Source organism: Nasonia vitripennis, chromosome 5 (assembly GCF_009193385.2).
Source record: "Nasonia vitripennis strain AsymCx chromosome 5, Nvit_psr_1.1, whole genome shotgun sequence".
Lineage (NCBI taxonomy): Eukaryota > Metazoa > Arthropoda > Insecta > Hymenoptera > Pteromalidae > Nasonia > Nasonia vitripennis.
This window is the reverse complement of record NC_045761.1, coordinates 1,594,969-1,621,682: the sequence shown is the minus strand read 5'-3', so window position 1 is coordinate 1,621,682 and position 26,714 is coordinate 1,594,969. Positions and strand designations below refer to the sequence as shown.

Sequence of the window (26,714 nt, the reverse complement as noted above, 5' to 3'; positions counted from 1 at the left end):
TTCTGTGGAAGTGGAACGAGCTATTAAAATCGAATAATCGTCTCTTCTAAAACTTTCCTGAACCGCAGAAAACGCCTTGTTTTCTCTCAGATAAGAATATAAGTGCGGCGCCGGTGAATAAAGGAAAAAGCACGCCTGAGAAAAAAAAAGTCCACCCTCGAAAATAACATAGATCCTCTTCCTGTTCGGTAGCGATCGATTAAAGCCAGCCTCCCCAGCTTAACAAATTGCATAATGATGTAGCTCTAATAGTAAACACGCTTCTCTCTCTCTCTCTCTCTCTCTCTCTCTCGGAAAAGCTAAAAGAAGGATAACAGAGCTCCTCTCTTCTATTTCGGCGCCGCGCGCGGCCCACAAGAGCTGAGCAGAGAGCATCCATCGAAATTCCAGTGGAGATAAGCCAGAAGCCGGGGCATTAAAATTTTTGAAACAGCCTGCGGAAGTCTGTCCTCCTCTTAAAAATCACCGAGAGATAGCAGCATAAGCCTTGGTCCGCACCGTAGAGCATACTCGCGTCCATCGGAGAGTCGTCATCCATTACCACTCGCGTAACCCATAATCGTAGCTCCCGATCGACAGAGCGCGGGGCCCTCGTAGCCTAGAAAAACAAAAGCCCGGGAGAGCCATTATCTGGCCTCGTCATCGCGAAATCTCTCTCCGAACTGACTGCAGGTAAGACTGAGCTGAATACGGGACCGCCGACCTCGGGATAGGGAGAGACACATCGAAAGCCCTGCGCGCTCTTTTTCTCGGGACCCGATGCGCGCATGCATACGTGCGCACCCCGGGATTTTTCCGTCAAGAGGTCGAGGACGTCTCGGAGTCAGAGAAATGGATTCTCCTCCGTCTCTCTCTCTCTCTCTCTCTCTCTCTCTCTCTCTCTCTCTCTCTCTCTCTCTCTCTCTCTCTCTCTCTCTCTCTCTCTCTCTCTATACGCGATAGACTGACTGAGGCGCGACGGGGGTTTATGAATCTAGGCGCGCGGATGTGCCTTCGCAGCGGGAACCTGCTGGATACAGTCGCTCGAAGAAAAGAGAGGAGAGATCGTGCGACGCTCCGTACAGCTCGTATTCTCCTCGCAAGCTCTCGGTGTCTCGCGCGCTTTTTCCGGACCTTTTTGCGCGGGGGACACACTTTTTTGGGTCAATTTGAAACTCGTCTTTCCCACAGTTGTTTACGCCGCTCGCGGTGGGACGTTATTGTCGGACGTGATTTAGATTGCGGGGGAAGCGTCCGGGAGAATTTTTTGTTTTGGTTGCTTCTCGATGGGAATATTTCGCGATGCATCTGCTTGACTTCGACAAATCCCTGAGATAATAAAGGATACAAACTCCCCGACTCCATAAAATTATCGCACCAACGCAGCATAAAACACACACAGTCCAAAAATCATAAAGTCCTCGGGAGCTATCGTATATCAAGAAGCATTTGTGTCCGGGGCCTATGTTTACACAGACTCTCGCGATCCCGAAAAACGACGTCGAAAAAACTGCCGGCCGACACCCCGTAGTATCTCAACGTCCTTTGCATATTACGCGATATTCGGCCGGCGGCCGGGAGTAAACGAAAAACAAACAATTCTCCCCAATAAAAGGTCGGTTTATATACAGCATAAAAAATTCAAAATTCGCCGTTACATAAATCTACGCGAGCGCGCAGCTCGCGGATATGCAGCTCCTCGGCGAACCCTCTCAGCGGGGCCCGAGCGCACGTGGACGCCTCGGCGTTGTTATTTCCATGGATCGAGTAGCCCGAAAAGAAACTTTCGATTTTCGGGGTCCGCATAGGTCGCCCATCTCTCTTTCGCTCGAAGCCGAGAGAGAAGCATCGCGCAAGAGAGAGAGAGAGAGAGAGAGAGAGACAGACGACTATTCGTCGGGAGCGAGAGAGAGAGAAGGAAAAGCCGCAGGAGTGGGGCACGTGGCTATAAAGGCCCGAGGGTAGCTCGGCCGAGGGACGAGTCGCGTGTTGATCGTAGTGGTGGAAGCAGAGAGAAAGAGAGAAGAAGGAACGAGAGGAGAGAGATCGGGCGCGCGCTTTTGACTCGCCGCCGCCGCCGCCGCTTTGAACTCGAACTGTTTTTAGTATACACTTGTAACGGGGAAAGCGAGGCGCAGGAAGATGACTGGTGCCGCCGGGACGATTACCGCCGCTGCCGCTACGACGTATATGTGCTGATCTGTTCTGTTTTTTATTGCGCGCGACGCAGCGACCAGAGCGTTTTGTTCCCGCGGAGCGAGGAGCCGCCGTCTTTGATCCAGTACACTTACTACACTCGTTTAGCGCAGCCGAAGCGAGCGAGATGGGAGTAGCTCGCTGTGAAAGGATGAAGCAGAAGATCCTCGTTGTCGCCGCCGCCGTCCTCCTGTGCAGCCTCATCGGCACTGGTGAGTTTAAGATTCCTTTTTTTATCTAGACCGGATACACGCCGGATGTTTGCGCGCGCAACCGGATTCTCAGCGCAGATCGAATGCCATCCCAATACATTGTACATCGGAATCGTTCATTTGCAACGAGGAGCGTATAACCGAAAGGAGGCTAATCAGCTGTTTTCGTAACCCAAGAGGCGTATATTTTCGCTGCGCGTGACTAAATACAGCTGACCAGAAGTATATTAAGCGTATCTCTTCTCACACGCCGGTGTCTTCTCTCTTGCGCAGATGATTTACCGCGCGGCACTAAAACGAATCTGCATAAAGATGATTTAACCCAAAACTTTCTAGCCAATAAAAATCGCGGCGGCGACGAGGAGAGTGAAAAAAAGCTCGTTGCTAAATCCGCGCAACATCGTGGACTCGAGTGAGAGAGAGAGAGAGAGAGAGAGAGAGAGAGAGAGATCGTGCCGATTGATTTCGCAAAATTCCGATAAGGTACAGAGCCTTTTCCCCCGCGCGCTCGCGCATGTTTATGTATGCGCGATCGCGCATAACTTCCCGCGTCCGTTGACGCCCGGGACTTGGCTGGTGAATACCAATCGAAAGCGTAGCAATAAAACGTACGCCGTTGTGCGCGACTGCACACTTCGGGGGAGACAATGGAGGAAAGCGGCCGAGAGCGGGAAAAAAGGAATTCGAGAGAGAGAGAGAGAGAGAGAGAGAGAGAGAGAGAGAGAGAGAGAGAGAGAGAGAGAGAGAGAGAGAGAGATGGCGAGGAATGAAAGCCGAGATAGGAGAGAGATTGTGGACAGTACCGAAGTGTCTACTCTATTCTTGCATTGTTGGGGCGGTCGAGTGATTGATATCGAGTTTAATCGATTGAGCTTGAAATTTCGAATCGATTATACAGGCGGCTGGCCCGTCGATCAAACAACACACTCGATGACCGTGTACTGTTATAGCGAGGATACTCGAAGAAGTTCTTCCTAACGAGTGTGTACCGAAAGTATAACCTCGCTGACAATAGCACGGCATCCTTTGAACTCAACACACAGACATTCCACGGAGCGCGTGCGTCTCCTGATAGAATTACAAAACGGTTAGGCGAGAAAAAATTAGGAAAACGGCAGCGATCGAATATTAAGCAGTCGTGGGAAGTAAATACCGAGGTGTTTTCCCTATCGACTCGTAGCATCTCTCTCACTCTCGAAATTCGTTGCGCGCGACTTGCCGCGGTTCCTTTTGCGCGCGCCGCAAGCTCGTAATTCAAGCTGCTATCAGCTCTCTCTCTCTCTCTCTCTCTCTCTCTCTCTCTCTCTCTCTCTCTCTCTCTCTCTCTTGCACGCTCGCGCGAGCGGTATACGAACGAGAGAGAGGCGGATTATCGCCTGCTCTTTTCGGGCCGGCGTCGTCGATTTTATGCTTTTTGTCCACGGGATTCTCGGCTGCGGCGTCGGCCCCGCAATCTCGAGGTCGATCTGCGGCTCCTTTTATTTTTCTCGAGAACTCGCGCTCGCGCGTGCTGTATACGTATAAACGCCGCTCCCCGCTGAATTTTAATTCCATATTTATGGATCTGAATCCGTGATTTTTCTAGGGAAGTCGCCGATTCGACTCTCTCTCTCTCTCTCTCTCTCTCTCTCTCCTCTTTTCCTGGAGATTGTCATCGTCACGCGGCGGTGCTCGGGAGATCCTTGTCACTTATGTCGTATACTTAATGCACGCGCATTCCTCTAAGATTTCCGTTTAGCTCACAAGCGACGACGACGACTGAACGATTGAAAAATCCTGCGAAGCGGTTCACAGGATCTATTAGTCAGCGGCTCCGAAAATCCGCGCGACAAGTCTCACGCGCATAATTCACTCCGTAACCTTCGCCCTCCTCCTCCCCCGTCAACGGCGAAAAAAAGAGGGCACACACCCGCCCACCGCGCGCTGCAGCGACATCAGCGCGTCACACTTCCTTCCCATCGAGAGCGGAGATTTGTCGACCTCCGCCCAAACGCTGTTGGCCCCTCTCGTATACACATGCGTAATTCCAGAAACGCTCGAGTGTTTTTCGGGCATTCCTGCAGCGCCGATGCGAGCTGGGACACTCGAGTCGAGCGCCATATGGGATCCGAGAGCCGGGCACATGTTCGCATGCGACACTCGAGAGAGAGAGAGCCGCGCCGATGCAGAGCTTTAATGCCTCTTAACGAGATGCCAAATCATTTGGCACGAAGCCCCTAGAGTTTGCTTAGGTTCTTCCTTTTTTTCTTTACTCTTGCAAACGAGGGCTCGATTAACCGCCGCCGGCGCGAGAAACTTCTGCGGTCTTTAATGGTTCTCGGAATATTTTTTCTGACGTGGCGCGCGGTAAAAAATCCAAGCCTCTATGTTATCGTTATTTTAAAAACGCTCGCGTTTGTTGTTAAGGGATGGACGAAAAATAATCCAAGCGAGCTGAGCGATTTTATTGTGATAGGCGCGGATATTTTCTTTTTTCGGCCAAGCTGGCGGAATAAATTTGAATTCGAGTGCCCTCTCTCTTCTTTGTGCGAGACCGCGAAGGTAAACACAGTCGGGCAGCCGCAGACTCACTGTTTTCCCTGCTATGTCGTCTATGCGTATACTCGGGGCTTTGAAATCTAACGCGTAATTACACCCTAAGAATTCCCCTATTTTCTCAGGTGAAAATCGGCGGACTCGCGGACAATGCTCGCGTGTTTTTTCTCTTTCAAATCCACTAATACCGTTGTATGCACGGAGACGACGAGGACGACGGCTTTGTTCGTCTCGCCGCAATAAAGTCTCCCTGTCTTATTCAGCTCTCGGGACAAAAAAGCTGCCGATCAATCCCGATCTTTCTCGCTTCGATATCCAATCGCCGCTGGCTCCGCGTATGTGTATTACAAAGCCATTAGGAGGAAATCGTTTCAATGGATCTCTCGATGCGATTGATTCACGCAGCCGTAATATAATACAGATCGAATGTGTATGGAACCGATGCGCGCGTTTGTATAGTGTATAGCGCAGCTCTCCCTCGACATTATTTCAGTTTTATCGAAATTTGCTCTCGCGCGAGAGTACATTCTTAGGACACAGTGTATGGGCCCTGCACAGTCTGTCAATTCGATTAAACCGAGCGTGAAGAGTCAACCTATCCCTGTGGAGAGCGCGTCGTCCCCGCTCTCTTTCTCCCTTTTCACCCCATTTTCAAAAGCCGCGCACCTGAACCGCTCGGGAATTGATTATCCACGCTGGACCGCTTTGCTCCCGTGTCGCCTCGGCACAAAAAGGCCCCGAATTTCCGGAAAAAGCGAACAAAGTCGCTGTAGGTATGCAAACGCGCGAGAGAATCGTCGCCCTGTGTGCGGGGAAACGCAGTGTGTGCGAAAGCGCAAGGGCTGCAGCTCGTGACGATAATCCAATATAGCCGAGGCATTTATCCGGACGAATTTGCCGTCGGGTTCCTAAATCACCCGGGGCTCAGCGGGTGGCCTGAAAGATTTTTACCTGCAGCATCCCGTCTTCTCGGCCCGCTGTCTATTTATCTCCGGAGGGAAGGAGCTACGCGCGCGTTTCGTTGGACCAGTGAAATCGGTTAATTTCCATCGTCAGCGAGTCCTATACTCCGGTTTGAATTACGCCTGGGCGAACTGTCGAGTTAGCGTGAAATAGGGGACACTTATCATCGGGGGAAAAAGTCGAACTGTTCATAAAGCACGATACCTTACGAGCTCCAGCTCGTAGAAAAAGCCTCGCCTTGTCACTCAGTCGCTAATCAGCCTCGAATTATTATTCAATCGAGATGTCCCATACCGCTTTATCAGAAGAAACTCTCCATTCGTCACCTATAAGTATGCGCGAGGGAGAGAAATCAAATACGACAACTGCTCCCCGAAAAAATCAAGGGACGTAAATCTCTCGGAAGGAGGTCGCCGAGGAGCGCCTGCGATTATGCATTCCTCCGTTCGAGCGCGTCTAGATGTAGCAGAGTGCGTAAAAAGCCGATTCTCATCTTTCCCGCTTCTTTTCTTGTTGCAGCCCAGGCACTATGGGACGCCGGCGAGGAGGACCAGTGCGACTTCGCCGTCCGGGAGATCATGAACGAGGACCGGGCGACCGTAGTCGATGAATCTCCATCGAGACTTCATGCTGTTTGGATATCGCAAGAGTGAGTATAATCCGGAGTTTCGCGTTTCGAAGAAGCGCCGCTCAATTTTAGCCTCTCGAGACTCGCGCGTCGAATATTAAGCGTAAATTGACGAGGCGCGCGTATGCAGCTCGCGAGCGAATGGGCTCTTGACATTCCGCTCAATTGGAATGAATTGGCCAGATGTTATTGACACCTTGTAATTGAAAGTGGTTTCGATTCTTTTTTTCACCCCTTTGCGTTGATAAAACTGTCGTTCTACAACAAGTAAATCTCAATTCCGACTCGTCGAAATGAATCTCAATCGTCGTGAATACAAGCAGCTCGCTTTTCCGATCGACGAACTTATATGTTTTCGACGATCGTAAAGATAACGTCGCGGACGCATAAAATACTCGAAGTGCGTCGCCGCTTCACACCCACCAAAAAACGGGCCTCCGAACAATCGATTTTGAATTCACGCCGTTCGCGTGCGCAGCTGATTACCAGTTGACGCGCATCGCCTAAAGCGCGACATTCCCATTCGTCCCACGTCCCGGCGAATGAGTCGTCGTCGTTGTCGTCGTCGTCCGAAATAACGCGAGACGATTTAATTGAACAGCGGAGGTATTGTGAGCCGCTGCATCTGCTGAGCGTCGATTTATTCGTACGGCTCGTATAGTTTGGAAAATCACTACGCGCCGGCGAGATAAATGGACTCTTCTTTCTCGTTTCTCCTCCATACGGCTTCGTATTCTCTCCGGCTATTATGTGTCGAGTCGGGATAGACGATCCTTCTCTAGTACATCTCTAGGCTTTTCTTTCCCGCGCGCGTTATTTATCTCGTTATTATGAAGCGCTGCACCGCTCGTTTTTAAAAATAAAATTCGGCGCACTTTGATGCCGCCTTTAAATACGACCCTCGAGGCTTCTTCGAATGTAGCTACCGTGCTCACTCGCGTGACTGTTTTTTTCCTTCGGAATAGTATATTACGAAACTCGTTCAACCGCAGCGTGTATAATTAAAAATCGCTATCGGAATCGGTAGCTAGTAGATGCAGCATGGCGACGAAAAAAAATCAGTGCATCTCGGCAGAGAGTTTCGAAAGCGCCGAAAAACAAGAACAACAGTTATCCCATCGCTGCCGCTCGCCCATACAGCGATTTAGAAAACACAAGCGGCCAAGCGAGAGCGACTCTCTCAATGGGCCGAGAACGTTTCAGCTGGTCCAGGTAGAAAGCGAGAGAAGGACGCGAGTCGCGTCCTTTTTTCCTTTTCCCTCGTCCTTCGGCCTCGTACTCCCTCTCTCTCTCTCTCTTCTTCTTTCTCCCTCACACACGCATTTTCCGTCCCTCCGCTGTGTGGAGCAGGTAATCGAAGAAGAAACGGAGGCTGCGGCAGTACAATACGCTCTTTGACGGAGAGCTGCGCTGCAGGCTTTCCTCGAAAAGCGCGCGGCTTTTCGTCGCGGCCCCTCGGGGACCTGCCGACGCCGTCTTTTAATCTTCGGCTTTGCTCCTATGCGTATACGTATACGTAAGTATATGGTACCGAGATCTGTTTTTCCGAGTGTCGCCTGTCCCGGGGGGCGGAGGAGAGAAGCTCTCGGGTGATCGATGATTTTTCTTCCCGAGCGCGCGTAACTTTAGCGTTGAAATCAATGACGCGCCAGAGAGGCTTCTATCGTACATACGGCTGCCGGTTTTTTCTTCGCGTGAATCTCGAAGGCACAAAGCGCTTTTGAGAAACAGCAGTGGCAGCGAGATGATTAACGACATCGCTCGATTTTCAGGTGCGAGATCCGAGCTGGACCGGAGTTCGTCATCCGCAAGTACATATTCTTCGAGAACGGCACGTTCCAGCTGATGAGACACTACTACGCCGAGGAATCGTGCAGCATAGCGACGCACTCGGTGACTGCCCGAGGCCAAATCAAAATCCTCGGCAGCTCGCTCGCGGCACCCGGCGCCAGCGAGGCGCGCTATCAGCTGGATACCGTACACGTCTCGCCGCTTAATCGGCAGGTGAGATCATCGTCGTCGCAACTCTCTTTACGACCTACATGATAAAGAGCTGCGTTATCGCAGTCGTTCTCTCTTTTGAGTCATTTGCATACGATATGCTAATAATCCCGTGTACCGATCTGCCAACAGGTCGCGCACAAATTGAGCCACCGCGTGAACGTGTCGTGCGGTCCTCAGCCGCGCTGGCGGCCCTACATGGCTCAGCTGATCTACGAGCGCGCCCCCGAGAGAGGACCACTGACCTGGCACGCAGCCCCGAGGTTCAACTCGCTGCACGGCAACAGCGGACACCACCAGCACCAGCAGCCCCAGCAGCGACGTTCGCTCGAGGTCAGCAGGAGCGTCGACTGTCTCTCGCCTCTGGGGATCGACTTCGACGAGCTGAAGCTGCTGCGGGTGCAGAGCAGACCCACCGGTTTCCGATCGGCCGCCTTCGGTGGCAGCGAAAAGCCCAGGGTCGAGCTGTTCCTGGGTGAATTGCCTCCCGACCAGGCGTCCAAAAGGTCGCACAGACCGACTTCGCTCCAGCCCACCGCGCTTCTGCGAACCGATACCGTGAGTATTTTCTTGTTATTTTCTTTCCTTATCGGTTCGATGTGCATTCCCTGGAAGTCGAGGCGACTGTAAACAGACTGTTTGCTTTCGACTTAATCATCGAACAAATCGCCGAAGATTAGTTCGTCGCGGCTTGTGAAAATATTGGTTCACGCCCGCCGGTGTGGAAAAGCCCCATATGGCGCCGCGTCGACGTCTCGCCTTCCGAAAGCCTCTGTTTGGCTTCGGTCCATATGTTCGGCATTTTTTTTACGCGCGCGGAGTTTTCTTTCGTCGAGAAAAAGGACCGCGCGCGGTGTTTCTTTTCCACGCGGTAACTGGAAACTCGCAACGTTATGTAGTGCAGTCCTTCGCAGCTGGAGCTTTTCCGTAACGGGAGCCGATGGCGAAACTGAGGAATTTATTACGCTTCTCTCGAATTCGTGCGGACTCACGTGGAATCTTTACGATGGAGACGCATCGTGAGATTTGAACTTCTTCGAGGAGCACGACGCGCTAACTGTACCCGAGATCCGTATAGTTTAAAGTCGATCGATCTCGAGCGAGGAAAAAGGGATCGGGGGGAGCTGGAGACGTCTGTGTGACTCGTGAACTTTCAGATTTTATCAATTCATCCACGTGCTCCGGAATATTCATCTAAGAATTTTAAGTCGATAGGGATCTTGAAATGAAAGAACAATAGGTCAGCGCGGCGCTCGTACAGCTCTCATCAATCTTCCGACTATTCTATTCCACCGCGCGTTATTAATTCCCCCGCGCGCATGCACTCGACTGGCTCCCATACGAGTTCAGCGCACACTTGTTCGTGAAAGTATTCTAAACGATCGAAAATCTTTGAATTTCCAGATCCACAACTGCCCGATATGCGGCGCGATCTCCCGCGGCACGGAGAACAGCCCACCGCTGCTCCACGAGGTCGTCGCTTTGCCGGCGCTGATCGGCGGATCCTGGATCAGTCCCTCCTGCGAGAGCCACCCCGGCGGCGTCTGGCTCCGGCGTCAACTCCGCATCTACGCCGGCGACAAGCTCTGGACCGGCCGCTGGGACTACTTCAGCGACTCGCGCTGCAACAACTTCCTCTACGGCATCACCGCGGCCGGCAGCTACGTCCAGCGAGCGCGTCGCCATCGTCGCCACGACGTGGACGTCGGCAACGACGACAACGACCTCCTCGAGATGGAAGTCCTCTCCCGCAGCAAGCGTCAGGCTGACCGAGACGCCGAGAGGAGCAAAAAGTCCGTCGCCGAGTGGCTCACCGACAAGCTAGCCAAGGACCTGTACGACATCTACACTGAGGAGAAGAGCCGGCAGCACCTGAGGCCGCCGTCCTCCGAGGAGATCCGCGAGGCTCTGCACCGCGGGAAAGTCAGTCCCGACGAGATAGATCCCAGCGTGTTTCCGGTCCCGGTCGTGGGCAACAACGAGTTACCCCGAGACAAGCGCAGCGTCGACGAGGTCGACTACTACCGGCAGCTGCTGCAGAGCGCCCAGCCCTCGATGGCCGAGTCGTTCGCGGCGATGCTGCGCGGCAACCAGCGCCGCGAGGAGACGACCAAGCGGCCGCTCCAGTCCGTCACGCCGACCGGCACCACCGAGCTCGACCTCCACGTCGCCGAGAGCATCCTAATCGCCGGCGATGTCAACCTGGCCCGCCGCTGCGGTGCCGCTCTGCACGACGGCACGCCCAAGAGCTCGCGGCTGGCCAGCTGGCCTGCTAGCTGCGTACCGCACTCGCTGGACGCCCCGTCGACCCTGGGACTGAGGGCCAGGGTCAGCGTCGACTGGTACGGCCAGTACACGCTGCTCCTCGGATCCAGGGACAAGAGTCTCTGGGACGCGCCGCTCATGCAGTGCGGACCGACGAGCATGAAGAACCCGCTGCTGAGGTCCCACCTCAGGAGGAGCGTCGGACTCAGGTTCGGGATACTGTTCAACTCGGCGTCGAGAAGCGCGACCGGCGGCTTCTGGACAGCGATGCTGGTGCTTGTGCTCGCGTGGCTCAGGTGCTGAAGATCCGAGTGAAGTGCGAACGCGGACAATGACAGTTTTAAGTTTGCTTTGGTTTTGTTTTTACTTAGCTTTATTGCGAGGACTATCTAGATTGTATCAGCAAAATGGGAGTAAATTATCGTGTAAATAGATCACAGAGTCCGCCCCGGTAGTGGAGTCGTCTGCGAATTCGAGAATCTAATGGCCCAACTATTCCGCACATCCAGAAACTCTTAAATCAGCCTATCTCCCGATCTGACATGAACAAATTGAAGCTAGCGCCGCTCTTTTTAATCACGAGCTCGCCGCGCGACATCAAAGAGCAGAAGCCGCCGTGGAAACGTTAAACGCGTTAATTAGGCGCTTTCACGCAGTAACAATTTCACTCCTCTCGAGCGAGGAGAGGCGAAGAAAAAAGCCGAGCAAGGAACTTACACTATCCGGCGAGCGACTCTGTGATAAATCCTCGTATAAATAATATATTCCCTCTATCGGATCCTGTAAATATGTAAATAGCCGTGAGCAGCTCTCGCTGCGGAGTTGCGTATACCGGACTAGACTAGACCGTAGATTAGAACTAGTTTTCGAAACCAGACTCGAAAGAAGGGACGAACGCCAACCAGTGATCTTTTAGGCTTAAGCGAGAAAGAGAGAAAGGATATAGAGAAGAAAAAAGCGAGGCGGGCGCCGCTGCCGCCGCGGCGACTTTGATCCGCGCTCACGACGCCGCTCGCGCTTGTAAATACCGAAGATTACGTCGCCAACGATCGCGTCTCCTGTATATGAGAGAAATCGATCGTTCAGTGACCTTAACGAGCAGTAGATCTCAAGAGTGATGCGACTTAGTTGTAAAATTAGGTTTAAGGAGACTCGACGATAAGAGCCTCAGTGGCTCCGTCGTGTGAGATGGGCTTTTCCAGTGACAAAATTAGAAGCGGACGAGACGCTCGAGTGTGACGCTCGCGATCGGCCGCGATAGTTATAATTGTGTAAGTGTAAGTTCGATTTTAAACGTACGAATTTGAATCGAAAGTTAGTGGATAAGGAAAAATGAGAAAAAGTATCAATCTCGATTATCAAAATTGTAAACGTAATAAATTTATGTATCTCCCCCAAATGCGCGTGCCAAGAGCCGATAGTGTATACTGATTACCACTTACACTACTTCCATAATCTGTGTCAAATAAATAAAAACTAAAATTGAACTTTACAGTAGTAGAATATTGGCGCGCCGATCACAACTGTACCACAGTTTGTAAATACCGATTTTCATGTTTACGCCTGATGCGCAGACAGCCTGTACATATACATCCACCTAATTTAAGCTTTTGATATCATTTGTACGACTTGCGGCTCCGTCGCATACACTTGAATGAATTAAAAAATCTCTCACATGAGCAAACAAAAATTCCTTGTCTCTTGTGTTGTAAATTTTCCCCAGATCTCAGTGGCCCAACTGTCTCCGACACACACGCACACCTTGGCTTTATCTGGAATCATATCTCAGTTCTCTTCGTCAGCTCTCTGAATATGTACAGATTCACGCGACGTATTCTTTTTTAACCTCTTTGAGAACATTCTTTCACTGAAATAACGACAAGTGCATTGTGCAGCGAGAGCTTTCTATTATAAAAATGGCCGAGAACGTGACGTCGAGGTCGATGTTCGAGTTTCAGGAGTTGACACTGGGCGCGATAGACTACTCCCTGTTCGGCAGCTTGATTGCCTTGAGTCTCGTGATCGGGCTCTACTTCGGATTTTTCAGCAAGCAAAACAGCACCAATGAGTACCTTTTCGGGGGTAAAACCATGGGTTTCGTTCCCGTTGCCTTCAGCATGCTGGCAGGGTGAGTATACATTTTTCCGAGATATTGTCAAGCCCTCGTAGACCGCAAACTTTTGATCTCGAAACTCCAAAGGCACGTCTCGGGCATCACATTGCTAGGCGTACCAACGGAGGTCTACCAGCACGGCTCTGCGTACTTTCTCGTCATCATCACGATCGTACTGACCTGCTCGGCAACTAGCTACATCTTCGTGCCGGTATTCTACAAGCTCCAGTTGGCCAGTGTGTACGAGTACCTGGAGGTCCGGTTCTGCCGGAAAATACGCATGCTCGCCTCTATGCTCTACATCATCTCGCTGGTCATGTACATACCGCTGGTCGTCTACGCGCCGGCTCTGGCTTTCTCGCAAATCACCGGCTACAGTCTTTACGCCATCGTCCCTGTGCTCTGCTGCATCTGCATCGTCTACACCAGTCTCGTAAGATTAACTCGTTGAGCTGTTGAGATACACAGCAGATTTTCGAAATCGCTTACCGGTTCGCAGGGAGGAGTCAAGGCAGTGATATGGACGGACACGATACAGCTGGTGTTTACGGTGGGCGGACTTCTCGCGGTGTTCTTCATTGGAGTTAATTCGGTGGGGGGATTTTGGCAGGTCATCTCCATTGCGAAGGAGGGAAATAGAACTGATATTTTCGAGTGCGTCGCTGTTGACAATGAAACTTGATTGATCTTCGTATAGGTATCGACGATTAAGCATGTACTCGTATTCACTTCCAGTATGAGTCCGAGCCTCTACGTGCGGAAGTCCTTTTGGGGAATGACCATAAGCCACACGGTATTATTGATCTCCCACTTCGGAGTCAGCCAAAACTGCGTCCAGCGATTCCTGTCGATCTCGAGACAGAGGAACGTCAGAAAGTAATAATTTATTCTACGACCTATTGTTGTCCAGCACGAATGCAAACGATCTTGTTTCAGAGCTATATTCATACTGGCCATTGGAATGATAATCATGAAGTTCACGTGTGCGTTGACCGGACTGACCATGTACGCTTACTACCACGATTGCGACCCGCTGAAAGCTAAGGTAAACGACGAGCGAATCGCAGTAATATAAATCGCGCAACTTGCTTGTAAGGAATCAATCAATCCGACAATTGAATCTGTTCGAAGATCGTAAAGCGCAGCGACCAGGTTCTCCCGTACTACGTTATGGACATCGCCGGCCACCTGTCCGGTCTGCCGGGCGTTTTTCTCGCTGGTCTCGTGAGCTGTGCGCTTTCCACGATGAGCGCCGCCCTGAACACGCTCGCGGGCACGATTTACGACGACTTCATTGATCACTGGCTGCCCGAGAGCTCCGGTAAAGAAGTCCGAGCAACGACCATCATGAAGGTGCGCTTATGACCGGCATGATGTTGCAAAATAGACGTTAGATGCTCATCGCGTAGTTGGTTTTTTTCCAATGATTAATTCATGCTTTCATTATCGCGACGCCGAGCGCCGTCTTATCTGCCGTGTTTTTTTTCTGAACCCAATTGCGATTCTGAAACAGTTCAAGCTGACCTTCGCCGGTACGGCTGGGAGATGAGGTTTTCGGCCGCCCGCGCGTGCTTGCATCAATGACGAAACGAATAAAAGTTGGTCGAATTTCAAGGCAGGAGATGATTTGACAATTTGATTATAAAAATTGATTTAAAGTAGTCGAACAAAATCTGCAGCTCCGATCTGATAACAAACATTCCTGACTGCAGATAATCGCCGTGATCGTCGGCCTGCTCGGCATGGGCATGACCTTCGTGGTGCAGCACCTGGGCACGGTCTTCGAGATCTCGCTGAGCATCAGGAGCGTGGTCGAGGGCCCGCTCCTGGGCCTCTTTGTCATGGGCATGATGATCCCCTGGGTGGGCCGTAAAGGAGCCATGTACGGCTGCCTCGTCGGCCTGGCACTCATGCACTGGCTCGTCATTGGCAACCAGTGGAACGTCTACAATAAGCGCGTGAAGCGCGTCGGCCTGCCCACCTCCGTCGAGTCATGCCCGGCTTCGATCGTTCCGGGGAACGCGACGATCAACATAGTCGAGGATACTGGTCAAGACGAGGAGCCATTTTTCCTCTTCCGAATATCTATGATACACTTCAATCTAATCGGCACGCTGATAACTGTTGTCGCGGGCATTGCCACCAGCTTTATCATAGGCGAGGTCGATACGGACAAAGTCGATTCCGAGCATATAACGCCGTTCATGAGGAGGTACTCGTATTGTCATAATACAGCTATATACAGAAGCCTTTCACTTGTACGCTTTTTAAGAAATACCGAGTGTCCACTGTACAGATTTAATTACGATTACTTCTTATCGACCCCATATTGCAATATTCATATTTGTTGCTAATTGAATACTTCAGATATACACTGCAGTGGATGTCGTTCATGCATTATTAAAATATTCATGGATTATTATTGGATATGCGAATTTGCAGTGGAAACTTTTTTAATCACTCATCGTCTGCACAAATCTAATTATACGTTTTGCCTTGCAGATTTCTCCCGAAAAAGAAGTATGCGGAAGTGCCGCTGAAAGAAATTTCCGGTGACAAAATAACCGAGAAAGAAATGCAGATGATGGATTCCAAAAAGATGCTTTCTCAAACCGCTACGATCACGCGGTTATGATTTTAAAAATCATTAATTTCGAAACGATTAAAACGCGAACGATTTCGAAACTCAATTCAAGTTGTGCACCAGGTGCATACATATCGTAGAGAATTTCTTATATATAAGACTGATAAATCCGTCTAATCAACAATCTTGTGTAATACTAACCATGCTCTAATTAAAGTATTTTTCTAAATAAACGTATATCTGTTGTTGTTGAGAAACTCCTCCTTGAAGTAGCATTTTAACGTCCCTTGTTATAACGCCACAAACTATGTACTATAGGAAGTGAAAAATGTGAGAATGCGTGAAAGGGATATGGAATAAATCAAATAAAGAGGGTCTTTTAACATATGTGCCTTGAGATTCGAGATACTTACATTGGCTGTGTTCGTGTCACATCTTAGCTGAAACGCCAGAGCACGTATGGCAAACGAAGGAGGGGATTTTGCTACTAGAGTTTATCGTCGGTCTTGGTATATGTGACAATGCAATCGCTGATTTATACCTCAATAAAAGTTAAATGTGATAATTTAACACACTTTAATCTGATGGCAATAAAGGTTAAGTTAAAAGTTAAGACGATGTAAATGTAAGAGAGCTTCCGGCACCTAACGTCATTGTATTTTTATTTATTTTCTTGTGCAGACGCATGTAGTAAAACTTTATGAAAAATTGTATATAAAACTATCAATTAAATTCATCAATGGAAATTTAATACAAAACATCTCATGCATACAATTTAATTAGTGAAATCGAAAATTTGAATAGAAAATGATGTGTATTAGCATCCCCTGTTATATCTTACTTCTTTATTAAAAATGCATATCATACTCTTGCAGTCTTATGAATGCAGTAAAAATACCGATCTTACGTTTGAAATGCAAATACATTTAGTATTTTTTCATATAAAAAATTTAACTGACACGTGTTGAATTGATATTACCTATCTTATAATCAAGAGATTATTTCATATCTTTTGTACACTCAAGACTCCCGATCATTGAGAATCAGACTTTCAAATCATGTACATCAGTGATTATTCAATGTAATGAAAATACCAGACAAATTTGTTTGATTATTTAACTTAATTTAACAAAAGTTTCAAAAATGTTAGAACTTACTTTTCATTGGACAGATTATGTCGTATTCGGAATCTTACTAGGCATTAGTTTGGTGATTGGTGTGTATTTTGGTTTCTTTAGTAAACAAGATACAACAAACGAATACTTATATGGAGGTAAAAAGATGGGATATTTTCCCGTAGCAGTTAGTTTATTGTCCAGGTAAATATGATTAATGCACGCGTTTTTTACGATAAATCACCGTTTCGCAAGTTTATGTCATACCTATTTTTCAGCTTTTTATCGGGAATCACATTTTTAGGATTACCGGCAGAAATTTATCTGTATGGAACATCTTATACAACTGCATTTATTGGCGCACTCATTACCGGCATAATAACCATATATGTCTTTTTGCCAATTTTTTTCAAACTTCAGCTTTCATGCACTAACGAGTATCTAGAACTGCGTTTTTCCAAAGACGTTCGGAAATTGTCATCAATGACCTATCTCATTGGTTTATTAGCATTAACTTCGATTATAATATATGTGCCTGCTCTGGCTTTTTCTCAAGTTACCGGATACAGTGTTCACGCAATCACACCCATTTTAACGATTATATGCATAACGTACACGAGTATGGTACGTACGATAAATAATTTGATGAATGAATGATCAATCTTTCAACTATTGAAACATCGTGTAATCAACGAATATTATTTTCATTATAGGGTGGCGTAAAAGCAGTAATATGGACAGATACTTTCCAATTCATTTTCACTTTAATTGGTGTATTTGCAATTCTTGGCATTGGATTGAGCTCGGTTAGCGGAGTTTCAGAAGTATGGCGAATCGCAAGTGAAGGAGGTCGAACGCACGCTTTCGAGTATACAAATTATTATCTCATTATTGCTAGAAAAAAGAATCATTCTCAAGTAACTTATTAAAATTTCTCTTTTATTTTAGTATGTCTCCGAATATGTACAAAAGAAATACATTTTGGGCGATTCAAGTAGGTTTGATTACGTCCTGTGTCAGTCGGTTCAGCGTTGGACAGAAGTTTGTCCAGAAATTTTTATCCGTGCGCACTATTGGAGAAGCTAAAAAGTCATTATCATGCCATTGTCTATATCTTTATGGTTGTAGATTCTTGTATTGTAAGGCATTCTAATACTAATGAACTTTTATTCTTTTAGAGCAATTTGGATAATGATTTTTGGCTGGATAGTCATAATGCTGTTATGCTCATTGATTGGACTGACAATATACGCGAAATATCACGATTGCGATCCCTTCAAGGCTAACGTAAGAATTTACATGCAGAACCACATGAATCGCAAGACTATATCCTAACTGCTATATAAATTTTGTACAGCTTGTAGAGAGAAGTGATCAAAATGTTATATACTTCGTCATGGATGTAGCAGGATTTATACCAGGTCTTCCAGGCATTTTCTTAGCTGGACTTGTCAGTTCTTCGCTGTCAACTATGAGTGCTTGCTTAAACACCCTTGCTGGCATGATCTACGATGACTTTATCAAAAACTGGCTGCCCGAAAGTCCAAAGCAAGAAGCCAGGGCTGCTAATATCATGAAGGTTTGAAATCTATTACAGATATGGAATACTGAAAATCATATACACGTCATAAAATTCGAATATCAACAGGTCTGTGTTATCATCGTCGGCATAATGGCGATTGGATTAGTCTTTGTGATGGAACAATTGGGAACAATATACAATATGATTTTCACCATCGGAAGTATACTCGATTCGCCAATTTTGTGTCTTTTCGTGTTGGGAATGCTGATGCCATGGGTTGGCAAGAAGGGTGCTTTAGTGGGAGGTTACAGTTCTTTGATATTCTCACTATGGCAGGTTGGTGTTTCACAGTGGCACTTGATTAACAAGAGATTGCACTTTCCACATCTTCCGACGTCTACGGAAGGTTGTCCTTATGAATTGAATCACACTATCAGTACAACAACATATCGTCCACCTCTAAATCCGGAAGATGAGCCATTTTTTCTTTTCCGGATTTCAGTATTGTATTTTACGTTGACAGGAAGTTTATTTGGAATAATTGTCGGAGTAGTCACAAGTTATTTTGCAAAAGAGATGGATCCTGCAAGTGTGAATCCTGACTATATATCACCTCTTCTTCACAGGTTTGTAATCTTTTGGATATTAATAATAATAAATTCATACGAATTTATACTGTCAAGTAGTAAACCAATTATTACGGTATTTTAGGTTCCTACCGAAAAAGAAGTACACTGAAGTACCTCTCAAGGATATACATAGTAATAATGACACTAAAAATATTGCATCGTGAAATTCAATTTCAAAAATGCAATAGCTATACCTATTGTTTGTAAACCACTATTCATTTGATCTCATATGTATTAGAATAATTACGATTTATTTATAAAACGTATTAAAACAATGTTTAATAATAATACACCGAATATAAATAAATAGGACTTGACTACTGTTGCGCTGGTTGGGATGAAGTGTTAATTTCGACTAGTTATAGCTGTTCAAGATCCATACGTATAACATACGATTGCTTAACAAAGTAGTAATTTTCTACTATCTATTTTTCTATTTATATTTATGAACATAGAAATAATGACGTCAATTCGCATTCGTAAGACATCCGTTTTTGCATATTTTATTTTTTTTCTTACAGTACTACGGAAGATGCTATAATCATTAGATTATATACTTTTTGATAAGAAATGTTCATAGCAGCATAAATTATAAAAATGCATGTACTTTTAAAATATAATTCAGTTACAGGCTTCAGTATAAAAAATTGATTAGAAAAGTGTACATCGTTATAAAACTCAGTGAAATTTAAATTAAATTCGAAATATATTCTATTACAGATAAAAAAACTCGTGAGAGAGTATAAAAGAGCTGCACTTATGATTTATAGATAATTTGAGTGATTAATAATAAATTTGGCTGATTGAGTTCAACGTGTTTACTATCAGTGATTTTTTATTTTATTATCACCAAATAAACATTCCTATCTAAAGGAGCTCATGTACGGCTTTGAACAATCATTGTATCTGTTCATCGCCTGCTGACTGCATCTACATTCATTTTTTCACGCGTCGATCTCATTATTCGTCAAGAAAATGGACACTTTTACTACAGAATCAAGTTTTACCTATGGCATCAAACAATTAACATTTGGATGGACCGATTATGTGTTGTTTGTTGGTTTGCTTGGTGTCAGTTTGCTCATTGGTATTTATTTTGGATTCTTTAGTAAACAAGACAGTGCAAAAGAGTATCTATTTGGTGGTAAAACGATGTCATACTTACCTGTCGCCATGAGTATGCTCGCAAGGTGAGCACTGTTAATTATTTATAACAATTTCAAATTACTATTTCTGATTGCTGAATAATAAATTGAATAATGATATATTAAATTGATACAGCTTATTATCGGGTATAACCTTTCTTGGAATCCCTACAGAAGTTTATTTTCATGGTGCATACTATTCCCTGACTGGAATACCAGCCATTATTTGCTGTACTGTTACAGCATATATTTTTATGCCGATATTTTACGATCTTCAAGTTGCTAGTAGTTATGAGTATTTGGAACTACGATTTTCGAAGAATATTCGATCATTGGCATCGTTTCTCTACGTCATATCACTGATGTTATATATACCGATAGTAATTTACGTCCCGGCACTAGCTTTTTCTCAAGTTACAGGATATAGCGTTCACGTGATAACACCAATCTTCAGCCTTGTTTGCATAACGTATACAACCATGGTAAAAATTGAATTCAAATATAATGATGTTACTATTATACTTAAAAAGTGTGTTATATTTTTAATGTATACAATCATAAAAGGGCGGAGTCAAAGCAGTTGTTTGGACTGATACAATCCAATTATTTTTCACTATCGGAGGTTTGTTTACTGTTTTGACGATGGGCGTGATGGCTGTAGGTGGTTTTTCAGAAGTTTGGAGAATTTCAAAAGAAGGTGGAAGACTAGACATTTTTGAGTAAATATACAATTTTAACTTATTCTATGCGTGGGTGCTGTAACTTATGATTGAAGTCATTTTGGATTGCTCTTTTTTACAGTATGAATCCGAGCCCATTTATACGAACCACGTTTTGGAGTATGACGATTGGTACATTCTTTGGTAATATTAGTCGTTTTACCATAGGGCAAAAGTTTGTTCAAAGATTTTTATCCATTGAAAAAGAAGCTGACATTAAAAAGTATTTATGCCTTTCGTTTCATGTATTAACTCATGTATAAAGTATATTGATTTCAACGTTATTTTAGAGCTGTATTTTTTATGGGATGCGGATGGGTATCATTACAACTCTGCTGCGTTGTGACGGGTTTAATAGTATATTCTAAATATCATGACTGTGATCCTTTAACTGCTAAGGTAAAATTTTTTGACTTAATGCAAAATATTTATACGCTTTCCGCATCATATAATTAAAAAAAAATTATTTTTAGTTGGTCAATCGTGACGATCAAACCTTGCCATATTATGTAATGGACGTCGCTAAAAATATTCCAGGTTTATCTGGAGTTTTTCTCGCTGGTCTCGTCAGCTCAGCATTATCGACAATGAGTGCTAGTCTTAACTCTCTTTCAGGAATCATTTATGAAGATTTTATCGATCAATGGATTCAGGAAAGTCCCAGGAAAGATGCTAAATCAGCTAATATTATGAAGGTAGGTAAATGAAATACATGTGATCGCAAGCACAGTGAATCAGAAAATTTCTATTTAATTTGATTTACAGGTCACGTCATTCATCATTGGCCTGATTACAATTGCTATGATTTTCGTAATCGAGCATCTTGGTACTATTTTTGAAATGGCTAATAGTTTGAGTACAGTCGTTGATGGTCCACTCCTTGGACTTTTTATTCTCGGTATGTTTATGCCATGGGTCGGCAAAAAAGGCGCGATTTCTGGCGGGTGTAGCTCTATCGCAGTCATGTCTTGGATTGTCGGAGGCACTCAGTGGCACATCTACAACAAGCGCATACAGCAGGCTCATCTACCCACCTCTATTGAAAATTGTCCCTTTCCGCTAAACAACACATTACTTCAAAGTACGACACCATCTCCTTTATCACCTGAGGACGAGCCAATGTTAATCTTCAAGTTATCATTTCTTTACCTCATATTGACGGGAACACTTACTACTGTGATCGTCGGATCTATCATTAGTCTTATTATTAGTGAGTCTGATTCATCGAAAGTTGATCCCAGGCACATTGCGCCATTTTTAAGAAGGTATGCAGTACAGTTAATCGTTTATTATAAAACAGCATTTTGCATGGAAATGTTTTTCTATAAAAGAGTGATACATTTTGAGACCAGTTTATATTGTATATGTATATACCTGAATAAGATTCCAATTTTCATGTGAATAATTTATAGGTTCTTACCGAAAAAGCAGTATGTGGAGGTGTCTCTAAAGGAAATACAACAAGAAAACAACCAAAAATAATCAAGATAGAAATTCACAAATAATTCACATAAGCGTTGTATTTGTTAAATCAGTATTAAAACGAAAATTAAATAATATTTATTTAACACATTCTAGAAATTAAGTTTGCGTGTTCAAAATTTTGTTATACTTACTATTTTTATTTGTCAGTAATGAAAATAGTATTTCTTCACATAGCTGCAATCCTTTTCCCAGTTAGCCTCTTGTCAATAAGTACTTTTTCAACTATCTCTTTAGCGGGATAACTTATTTTCTGTGGTGATCAGTATCATTGCTAGATAAGTATTTCGAAAACTTATCTCTGAGATAGAAAAATCGAAATACTTAAACAAAATTTTACGTGTTGTGTTAAAAACACTTGAAAGCACAGCTTAAGAAATTACGGAACATGAAGATCGAATTTTGCGTCTGATTCGCAATTCTTTTGTTTGTTTATGTAATCCAATTTTATGGACTTTATAAATAGTCTTATCACTGCATAGGAGCTAATGAGCATTGCTGCCGTCGACATTGACATTTCAGTTTCTCACTTTTGCACGTCTTTACAAATAGTGTCAGTTCTGTGATTGAAAACGAACATTTTTGAAGCTCTTTAATTTAAAAATTGTCTTCAAAATGAAGGCTGTTATGACAACTTTGGCTCCTACCGTAGAAATGAGGCAGTTAATTTTTGGTTGGTCGGATTACTGTTTGTTTGGCATATTGCTTGGAGTTAGCCTTTTGATTGGACTTTACTTTGCTATATTCAGTAAACAAAATAGTACTTCCGAATATCTATACGGCGGTAAACACATGCATTATATTCCCGTTGCAATCAGTATTCTGGCAAGGTGAGTACTTAAATTTAGCATTCCTATAGCGCATATTAAATGACGATTCTTTAAATAAAAATCTGATTTTTTTAAATTTCTTCAATTAGTGAAAATTGCAAGAATTCAGGATTTTTATTTTAAAAATTATCGTAAATAACAGTATGCTCTACATATCCTTATCAGTGCAATAGGTAGCTTGAAATCCTACGATTCTGTTGTAAGAATTTTGAAAATAAAGATTAATAAATGAGCGAGCTGTTTGCTGGCAAGATTAATCAAAATTTCCATTCATTCTTGATGAATCTAAAAGAAAAATTGTCTTGATTATTTAAGCGTTTTTTCACAAGTTTTTTATCAGGAATCACATTTTTGGGTGTGCCGACCGAAGTCTATTTGCATGGCAGCCAATACTTTGTGGCGACAATTGCAGCCCTCTTGATAGGCATGACTTCTGCCTATGTCACGATGCCGGTTTTTCATCAGCTGCAGGTCTGCAGTTGCCACGAGTATCTAGAATTGAGATTTTCCAAAACCGTCAGAACGTTTGCTGCTGCTCTTTATACTATTTCTTTACTGGTGTACATTCCCATCGTTATCTATACACCTGCGCTTGCATTTTCGCAAGTTACTGGTTTCGATATGCACCTAATAACACCATTTTTGTGCATTATATGCATCACTTATACGACCTTGGTAAGCGCCAAAAATTTTTTACAAAGCCAAATATAAAACGTGCAAGCTATGGAAATGCTATTTATCAAATAACTTTATTTTAGGGTGGTGTCAAAGCAGTCGTGTGGACTGATACGTTGCAGTTCATTTTTACAGTCAGCGGCTTAGCCACTATCTTAGTACTGGGTGTAATTGCAGTAGGTGGTATAGAAGAAGCATGGAAAATAGCCGAAAAAGGGGGGCGAATAAAATTTTTCGAGTAAGTTGCCATTTCAATTTTGTATTTTAACTTGAATCTTAAAAATCATTGTTTTCGCTTTATTTTTCTCATTATCACGTTCTAGCTTCAACCCAAGTCCTTTCGATAGAAATACATTCTGGGCAATGTCCATTGGCATGACATTTACGATGCTGAGTCGATTCGGCTTGGGACAAAAATACATTCAGAGATATTTAGCTATTGAAAAGGAGTCCGACGTAAGAAAGTAATTTCCACACTAAATTAAAATACCCCATGTCGATTGTTAGATGAAAAATTACTACCTTATTAATTTGATTTAGAGCTATAATACTGACGTCGTTTGGTTGGGCCACATTACAAGTTGCGTGCGTCTATGTTGGAATAATAATGTACGCCCGCTATCATAATTGTGACCCCTATAAAGCACAGGTATACATGGTTTTTTAAATAAGATTATAACAATTATTTACGTCTCATTGACCAAATTTATAATTAAAGTTAGTGAAACAAAGCGACCAGACTCTGCCGTACTACGTAATGGACATTGCCGGGCATGTTTTCGGCCTCCCGGGTATATTCCTTGCTGGCCTCGTGAGCTCTGCTTTATCCACCATGAGCGCCAGTCTAAATACGCTTTCTGGAACTATTTACGAGAACTTTATCGATCGCTTGATTGCTGATGGACCAGAGAAAGATGCTAGAGCCGCCAACATTATGAAGGTTTGAGTAAATTTTCATATCACTATTTCCCTGATAGAAATTGGCCGATTTAAAATGGTGAAAAAGCTAAGAACTTGGTAGTTTTCTTTGTCAGTTCTTGTTACAAGATGTAACGCTTTTTATCCTAGTTCTTTGGCAGTTCTTAGATCGAGCTGTTTTTGAAAAGTAATGCCCAAGATAGTTGGTCAAATGACAACGTTTACTTGGCTCGGTTGGCTAAGGTGCGCGACTATCCTTGCGCAGGGCTCGGGTTCGAGTCCCCGGTCGCTCGAAATTTTTCGGAAGATTTTTCGAATGCAAATCATTATTCTATATACTTATTAAAAAAAAAAAAATTAAAAAAAACTTGAATACAAGCCTGCTAGTAATGCTTTTCCAATTCTAACCTTGAATTGCCATTAACCACGTGCACCTCTGTCGTATTATTGCGACAAAAACATTTAAAAGCGTTATATCTTGTAACAAAAACTGACAAAGAAAACTACCAAGTTCTGAGATTGACAACCTCGGAACTTCCAAATAACTTGGATACTGTTTCTACCAGGGTTATAACAAATCCAGTATTAATTTTCACGATTAACTAATTATAAACGATAATGTAATTCATTTTGTGCCCGTGATTCCTAAAAAGGAGCTTTTCAGTATGCCGCTGAGGTAAACCACACAGACTTAGTGTCTCGTCAGCGTAAAAAGGGATTACTCCGTAAGCTGCTTTCCCCCGCTAAAGAAAAGCCAGAATCCCGCAGGATAAAGACGTAATTTCTTTTTGAAAACGCCGCCCACATTGACTCGCCCTCGGAAAAGCGTATCGCGCATCGTAAAGCAAACACATTAACATCTCATTCTCCCGAAACCTGCTTATACACAAGAATTAAAAATTAAAAAATTCCAGGTAATGTCCGCAAGCATGGGCCTGGTCACGATCGGCCTGATCTTCATAATCGAGCGCCTGGGCACAGTGTTCGAGCTAGCGTACGGTTTGAACAGTGCCACCGAGGGTCCGCTCTTGGGACTCTTCATCCTGGGTATGTTGTGTCCGTGGGTCGGCAGGAGAGGTGCCATCAGCGGCGCCTGTGTCTCCCTCATAGCCATGTGCTGGCTCGTAGGTGGCACCCAATGGAACGTGGCCCACAAGCGTATTCGCAACTCTAGTCTGCCTACCTCCGTCGAGCATTGTCCCTATCCTCTGAATGAGACAGTGTCCCAGCATGAGGCGACCACCCTGCCGCCCCTCGAACCAGAGGAAGAGCCCATGCTGCTCTTTCAAATTGCTATATTATACTTCACGCTCATTGGCAGTGTTATTACCGTCGTTGTGGCGAGTGCCGTTAGTTACCTGACCGGGGAAACGGACAAGATGAGCAAGATCAATCCCGATTACGTTTCGCCGGTTATTCGTGGGTCCGTGATTTTGCTTTGACGACTTGATTTTTCAGCGATGATTTATTTCGATTTCATAATAACTCGGATTGTCTTTTTAGATATTTACCGCCAAAGGATTTCTCCATAGAACTGTCAACCGATACTTTCACAAACAAAACGTCGAACACGGAGACAGCAGAGGCTTCTTCATAATGTTAATTATTAATCTTTATTTAGCTCAATATACTCTAGTTGGAAAACACAGAAATATCCAAGTTGTTATTTCAGGTAAACAGCACGCGAAAATATTCCGCAATCCACTCGTCTCTCCCTCTCATGCATCTCAATTCTCGCGTCAGATCCGAAGTCTCGCATAAATCAGCCATCCGCGAAGCTCCTCATCACCCCCACAGTGGATTCGGAGAGCAACCTACATTCGCGCGCACCAGCACAATCTCACTCGACGTACACTCACGCTCATACATACGTACGAACCGACACACGAAAATAGAGAGAAAAGAGCAGCATATACGCAGCAGCTGCGCGCGAACGCGTTATCGATCAGACCTTACGCAGGCGCAGCAGGATTTCGAGATACAGCTAGAGAGCTGCAGGAGTTGGAGTAATTTACCTACGGTATTCTACGGGCTGATTGTGCAATTTACTAGATAATTAAACGACTCTGTACGCGCGCATGCCTCGACTGCGAGAGCCGTTTTAATCAATTCATCACTGTCGCCCTCGATGCTGTCTCTTGCAGCGCGAACTACGCATTGATAATATAGTACGAGCGAGAGACACGGTGATCGATTCTTGCGT

At 44.9% G+C, this 26,714-nt stretch overlaps 4 protein-coding genes across 4 annotated transcripts; all 4 read left to right on the top strand.

The window, feature by feature from the left end:
- Nucleotides 1–1,966: 1,966 nt before the first annotated feature.
- LOC100679626 lies at nucleotides 1,967–12,464 on the top strand. The gene is made up of 5 exons (XM_003425276.4): nucleotides 1,967–2,387; nucleotides 6,405–6,534; nucleotides 8,286–8,517; nucleotides 8,647–9,072; nucleotides 9,919–12,464. The coding sequence occupies exons 1-5, from the start codon at nucleotides 2,303–2,305 to the stop codon at nucleotides 11,080–11,082; spliced, it is 2,037 nt and encodes a 678-aa protein (XP_003425324.2). The 5' UTR covers nucleotides 1,967–2,302; the 3' UTR covers nucleotides 11,083–12,464.
- A 55-nt stretch (nucleotides 12,465–12,519) lies between these two features.
- Nucleotides 12,520–15,903, top strand: LOC100122782 (sodium-coupled monocarboxylate transporter 2-like). The gene is made up of 8 exons (XM_001606335.4): nucleotides 12,520–12,907; nucleotides 12,980–13,325; nucleotides 13,392–13,546; nucleotides 13,628–13,768; nucleotides 13,829–13,937; nucleotides 14,024–14,245; nucleotides 14,605–15,104; nucleotides 15,395–15,903. The coding sequence occupies exons 1-8, from the start codon at nucleotides 12,696–12,698 to the stop codon at nucleotides 15,525–15,527; spliced, it is 1,818 nt and encodes a 605-aa protein (XP_001606385.1). The 5' UTR covers nucleotides 12,520–12,695; the 3' UTR covers nucleotides 15,528–15,903.
- Nucleotides 15,904–16,511: 608 nt separating this feature from the next.
- Nucleotides 16,512–22,183, top strand: LOC100122764. Its single transcript, XM_001606314.6, has 16 exons — nucleotides 16,512–16,795; nucleotides 16,870–17,215; nucleotides 17,305–17,459; nucleotides 17,540–17,680; nucleotides 17,770–17,878; nucleotides 17,949–18,170; nucleotides 18,240–18,739; nucleotides 18,825–18,874; nucleotides 19,668–19,932; nucleotides 20,024–20,369; nucleotides 20,452–20,606; nucleotides 20,689–20,829; nucleotides 20,897–21,005; nucleotides 21,080–21,301; nucleotides 21,372–21,871; nucleotides 22,019–22,183. The coding sequence occupies exons 1-16, from the start codon at nucleotides 16,620–16,622 to the stop codon at nucleotides 22,086–22,088; spliced, it is 3,507 nt and encodes a 1,168-aa protein (XP_001606364.2). The 5' UTR covers nucleotides 16,512–16,619; the 3' UTR covers nucleotides 22,089–22,183.
- A 397-nt stretch (nucleotides 22,184–22,580) lies between these two features.
- LOC100122755 (sodium-coupled monocarboxylate transporter 2-like) lies at nucleotides 22,581–26,163 on the top strand. Its single transcript, XM_008203640.4, has 8 exons — nucleotides 22,581–22,918; nucleotides 23,248–23,593; nucleotides 23,677–23,831; nucleotides 23,917–24,057; nucleotides 24,134–24,242; nucleotides 24,312–24,533; nucleotides 25,426–25,934; nucleotides 26,015–26,163. Exons 1-8 carry the CDS (start codon nucleotides 22,704–22,706, stop codon nucleotides 26,106–26,108), a joined length of 1,791 nt encoding a protein of 596 aa, XP_008201862.1. The 5' UTR covers nucleotides 22,581–22,703; the 3' UTR covers nucleotides 26,109–26,163.
- Nucleotides 26,164–26,714: the final 551 nt, after the last annotated feature.

Excerpts from the sequence above, each read along its gene's own strand:
- LOC100679626 (XM_003425276.4), top strand. The coding sequence starts at position 2,303 with ATGGGAGTAGCTCGCTGTGAAAGGATGAAGCAGAAGATCCTCGTTGTC. Across the intron at positions 2,388-6,404 it reads GTGCAGCCTCATCGGCACTG|CCCAGGCACTATGGGACGCC; the intron begins GTGAGTTTAAGA and ends TTCTTGTTGCAG. Across the intron at positions 8,518-8,646 it reads TCTCGCCGCTTAATCGGCAG|GTCGCGCACAAATTGAGCCA; the intron begins GTGAGATCATCG and ends ATCTGCCAACAG.
- LOC100122782 (XM_001606335.4), top strand. The coding sequence starts at position 12,696 with ATGGCCGAGAACGTGACGTCGAGGTCGATGTTCGAGTTTCAGGAGTTG. Across the intron at positions 13,326-13,391 it reads GCATCGTCTACACCAGTCTC|GGAGGAGTCAAGGCAGTGAT; the intron begins GTAAGATTAACT and ends ACCGGTTCGCAG. Across the intron at positions 13,547-13,627 it reads AATAGAACTGATATTTTCGA|TATGAGTCCGAGCCTCTACG; the intron begins GTGCGTCGCTGT and ends ATTCACTTCCAG.
- LOC100122764 (XM_001606314.6), top strand. The coding sequence starts at position 16,620 with ATGTTAGAACTTACTTTTCATTGGACAGATTATGTCGTATTCGGAATC. Across the intron at positions 17,460-17,539 it reads GGTCGAACGCACGCTTTCGA|TATGTCTCCGAATATGTACA; the intron begins GTATACAAATTA and ends CTTTTATTTTAG. Across the intron at positions 17,681-17,769 it reads ACTATTGGAGAAGCTAAAAA|AGCAATTTGGATAATGATTT; the intron begins GTCATTATCATG and ends TTATTCTTTTAG.
- LOC100122755 (XM_008203640.4), top strand. The coding sequence starts at position 22,704 with ATGAAGGCTGTTATGACAACTTTGGCTCCTACCGTAGAAATGAGGCAG. Across the intron at positions 22,919-23,247 it reads GCAATCAGTATTCTGGCAAG|TTTTTTATCAGGAATCACAT; the intron begins GTGAGTACTTAA and ends TTTTTTCACAAG. Across the intron at positions 25,935-26,014 it reads GTTTCGCCGGTTATTCGTGG|ATATTTACCGCCAAAGGATT; the intron begins GTCCGTGATTTT and ends TTGTCTTTTTAG.